This window comes from Borostomias antarcticus, assembly GCF_949987555.1.
Source record: "Borostomias antarcticus genome assembly, chromosome: 3".
Lineage (NCBI taxonomy): Eukaryota > Metazoa > Chordata > Actinopteri > Stomiiformes > Stomiidae > Borostomias > Borostomias antarcticus.
Genome location: NC_140236.1, coordinates 14,922,022 through 14,927,021, shown reverse-complemented (window position 1 = coordinate 14,927,021; position 5,000 = coordinate 14,922,022). Strand labels below are relative to the sequence as shown.

Below are 5,000 nucleotides of genomic sequence, written 5' to 3'. Positions count from 1 at the left end.
GAGGAAGGGGAGCAGCAGTGTGTTTGTTATTTCAGAGACCTCTCTCTCTCTCTCTCTCTCTCTCTCTCTCTCATGGCCCATTTCAGCGATAGGAGGCTTGGTTCGTTGCCAGTTCAAATTTAGGTCAGCGGCGTGAAGGCTGGGAACGTGGAGGCTGGGAACGTGGAGGGTGGTTACCCATGCTGTTTCATGCAGCGTGTCGTATCAGGAGGCTTCACCACTCTAGTTTGTTCTGTAATGATGCTTTGACATTCTACAGTAACTGTGTAAAATGTGTCAATATGGACCATGATGCCATACGCCAGGGGTGTCAAATTTAAGGCCCGGGGGCCATTTCCGGCCCTCCTCCCCCCTCCCTCATGCTCCAACATAATGTCAAAATGTAATCCGGCCCACCAAATTCTTTTTTTTAAATGTAATTACGTTTTCTAGTTGTTTCATACATATTAGAACTACCTATTCATATACAATTGAAATAAAAACCCAATTCTATAGTATTGGAAATCTGTATGTTAATAATGGAAATAAAAAACACCAGAAATATTGTGCATTATTGTTGTACTTACTGTAAATGTTGAAGTGGCCCTCCTATGATATGACAATACCAGCAGTGGCCCCAAGCCAGTTTGAGTTTGACACCTCTGCCATACGCCTAAACAAGTCTACAGAATCTCTCCCACAATGCAGTTTGAATCCAGGGCTGTTTGTCTTTAGGGAGGCAAACTCGTGTTTGCCTATGGCGAAGGACCTCATTCATGTTCAACACTACTATGCTAATATTGGCCTGTACACAAACTGTTTGAGCATGGCAGTCTTGACTGGCTATACAGTTCCCAAGCCGCTGTGTTAATCTGAGGTCTATAAACATGCCTCTTAATTGCCAGAGTTAATCCACTGAGCGATGAGCAAACATAGCCAAGTGGCCCAGTGCAAATTCCTCCGGGTGTGAGTACTGCAGCGAGACAATAACCCTACAGTCACAGACACTCATTGTTGTGGTTGAGGTAAACTGGGCGGACAGCATGCTTTACCATGGCAACTCAGGTTACTGGCTGCTGCCTGTGAGCGTCTGAACCAACAAGGAGGGTCAGAGGTCATAGCATAATCTATCATAGCGTAATCTGATTCGGATAGAGGGAAAGAACAATAAAGGCAGGTAAAGCGCAATAGAGTAAGTAAAGTGTGATAAAGTTAACATTTCCATTATTTTTTATGAAATATCGTCCTACACAGTCATTACAGCGGAAGAACTCAGAATCACCCTTCACACGAGTTTATAACTGCTATTAGTAGGCGTTTACCACAGTGAGATACAATACGGATATCACACATATTACACGATTTAAACATTCTATAACAGCATTTCCAAAATTATAGGAAAGCATCTCTTCTGTTACGCGTCTGAAAAGCGAAACAATTAGGCCATCGTGTTTCCCCCGACACCAGATGAGCTGTAATGCCGTGAAGGACTAATGTGTGACAAATTAATTGTGTGATGGTGCTACTGAAAGCAGGCGTCACAGTAAACAAGGTTGTCAGTGCCATGCCTTCCCGTTACAGTAGTGTTACACACCGTGGGAACGCAGTCACCACACACATACACAGCGCTGAGGCAGAACCTAACCACCCCTTCGTCTGACTCCCCTCTCCCCAGACCTCAGAGTTGTTTGAAATGATTGAGAAGATGCAGGTAAGGTTTTGATCCCTCTGTCTTCACGCTCTTAGCTTCCTAACACGTTTCTACAGGCAAAGCTGTGTTGACACTAACCAAGTTATTAATCTCTATTAGGCACACACCGTAATGTTGTCTAATAAAGATGGCTTGTCTTCTCTTCTCCGAGCAGAAGGCCTCAAGGCCAGGTGGGGGTCAGAGAGGAGAGCTGTCTGGACATCAGCTGTGTGTGTCTGGTTAACGGTTCTCATAATACTGCAGGCTCTCTGCTAATTATCTCACTTCAAAGCACGCTAACTCTGCCCTGGCCGTTGGAAGCTTTTAGAGTGCACATCACAGGAAGAGAATGTTTTTGATACTGTAGGTCTTATCAAAATCAAGAGAACAGAGTGTTCTTTTTTAATGCTTCCTGATTATTTTATTTCAGAAAGATAAGAATTGAACGGTAGAATGACTGAGACAATGTCACACATGATGATACATCCACTCATTTCATTATCACAATATTTGGACTCAGAGAAAGCATGTGATCCTGCTCCAGTCTCCTGGATTTCACTTCCACATTTCTTCTCAGTGTATTTGTTAGATATTGTATACAAATGACATACTGTACCTACAGTAACACACATCCATACTGTACCTACAGTAACACACATCCATACTGTACCTACAGTAACACACAGCCATACTGTACCTACAGTAACACACAGCCATGCTTGTCCTGTTCTATCACATCAGATTCCTACATGCTCGTGTGTGCGCTGAGACATATTACTTCTTGTTCAAGGCAACTGTGCACAAACACCCACACACGCGCACACACACACACCCACACACACACACCCACATACACACACACACACGCACACACGCACACACACATAATCTCACCCTCCAGTGTATACCTCTGCAATAAGGTCTATGCAGGGTTACTCAAATCAAATCAACACAACACAATGTGCTTTGCAGAAAAGAGGTTAAAATACAGCGTATATTATATATTATATACTGTATTAACCCTAACACTCTCTATTCATAGGCTGGTCTTTATAAGTGATACAATGGTCCTAATTGTGTTGTTCCTCTCTCCCTGGTATCTCATCCTTCCCCTCAACTTCTGATTGGCTGCTGAGCTTCCACTCCTCCGTTCTGTCTTTGCTACCGCCTCCTCCTCCTCTTCTCTCTCTCTGTGCATCTGTTCATGTTCAGTATTTGCCCCTAACTGCATCCATTCACGTACATTTGTATGTGCCTTGTAATGCTTGCTTCATGTTTTTATTATTATTATTGTACTATTATTATTGCATATTTTCATTATTGTATTATCTATTACTGTACTAATGTGTTGGATGTGACTTGGTTGTGGGTGTATTGGATGTGGAGCCTGGATGAATGTACTACATTGTTGTTTTTAACCTCTGTTTTATAGCACTTTAAGATTTCTCGGAATGTAAAAAATGTATTATTATCATTTATATTATTATAGCCTTAACCCATGTACTATACATGTACAGTAGGTTGTTTGTTCTCCTGATACATCGATGTAATGATGTGTTTTCAGTCGTAAGGACATCAATCACAGGGTGAGGAATGTACCCCGCAGCTAACTTGTGTACTGTATATGTACAGTAGTGTCAGACTATTCACTCTCTCTCTCTCTCTCTCTCTCTCTCTCTCTCTCTCTCTCTCTCTCTCTCTCTCAGGGCAACAGGATGGATGAGCAGAGATGCACCTTTCCTCCCCCTCTGAAAGTATGATCATCTGCCTCAGACTGGAGACCTCGCACACACACGCACGCATGCACACATACTGTAAACTAACACACGCACGCATACACACGCATGCTCGCTTAAAAGTTCCCACAGTTTCAGCCATTCTTAGGCTTTCTGGCAGGGTATTCCAGAGGCTGGGGGGGGGGGGTAAAAACTGAAGGCTGCTTCCCCATGTCTCTTGGTCCTGGCTCCAGGGATAGTTACAAGTTCAGTGCCAGAGGATCTCAGGGACCTACTTGTGTATCGTAAAAGCATGCCTGACATGTATTCAGGTGCATGACTATGAAGTGCTTTATAAACTAATAAAATAATCTTCAAATCTATTCTAAAACTGATCGGGAACCAGTATAGCGATTGTAAGACTGGTGTGATGTGTTCCCTCCTTTTGGTCTTAGTGAGGACAGGTGCTGCAGCATTTTGTATCATTTGAAGTTGACTAATAGCTTTCTTTGGTAGACCAGATAGGACAGTGTTACAGTAATCCAACCTGCTACTGAAAAAAGCATGCTTTCAGTGTCAGCCTGGGAGAGAAAAGGTTTCACCCTAGCAGTTTCTCAAGTTATGTTCAAAAGATGTTCTAGTCACATTCTTAATATGGGCCTCAAAATTAAGATCTGAATCAAATATGACACCTAGGTTTCTGATTTGGCATTTGGTGTTCAGTGTCCGTGTTTTTAAAATCCCATCTGAGCCTATAGGGAGTGGGTGTGGAATCGATAGCAGTGAAGCTAGAGTACAGTATCCCATTATTAGATCACAAATGATTTCAGAGGTGGGTTTGTCAGAGCTAGTTAGGTGACGCTGCCGTTCCTCCTAGAAGATCTGTTCCCAAGAGACATAGAGACTCTGGAGGATCCATGGCTGCACTGTTTAGATAAGGATGACATACTTGTCTCCTCAAGGTGATAGCTTACCACTCTAATTCTCATTATAATTATACTCATTACAATTTTGGAGTTTTTAGATTGATATTTATAACTGTTTTGTTATTGTTGTAACTTTGTCATTTTTCTGTCTGTGTTTACTTGTTTTAAACCATGTACGGTGACCTTGGGTGTTATGAAAGTCGCCTTGAAATAAAATGCATTATTATTATTATTATTATTATTATTATTTTAGAGTTGTTATTATTATTATTATTATTACTATTACTATTTTATAATTGTTGTTGTTATTATTATTATTGTTATTATTTTATAATTGTTATTATTATTATTATTACTATTACTATTTTATAATTGTAGTTATTATAATTATTATTATTATTATTATTATTATTATTATTATTATTATGCATCCATTGGGACTTTGCCGTGTGCCATGGTGCAGTGCAGGGTCATGTACTGTGGTGTTCAGCGCATCGGGAGACTGATGGACGTTTCTGTCCCCCTTCTCTCTGCAGACGGAGGAGGACTACATCCCCTACCCCAGCGTCCACGAGGTAGGCCGCCCCACCACCCTCTGCATAGCGCTACACATTCCAACCAGTCAACTACAATCACACTTCCAGTGTGAGCTGAGCTCCCTGCGTCTCCGCCTACATCCCAGTCACAGTC

General features: G+C 41.8%; 1 protein-coding gene across 1 annotated transcript in view; it reads left to right on the top strand.

The window, feature by feature from the left end:
- The window catches only part of LOC311307256 (rap1 GTPase-activating protein 1-like), a gene marked incomplete at both ends in the record, with an annotated part of 65,774 nt that overhangs the window by 40,783 nt on the left and 19,991 nt on the right, over positions 1 to 5,000 (top strand). Inside the window, 3 exons of the mRNA XM_084436053.1 lie at positions 1,655 to 1,690; positions 3,376 to 3,423; positions 4,847 to 4,885. Coding sequence (XP_084292179.1) covers positions 1,655 to 1,690; positions 3,376 to 3,423; positions 4,847 to 4,885 — 123 coding nt within the window. The remainder of the gene's footprint in view (positions 1 to 1,654; positions 1,691 to 3,375; positions 3,424 to 4,846; positions 4,886 to 5,000) is intronic.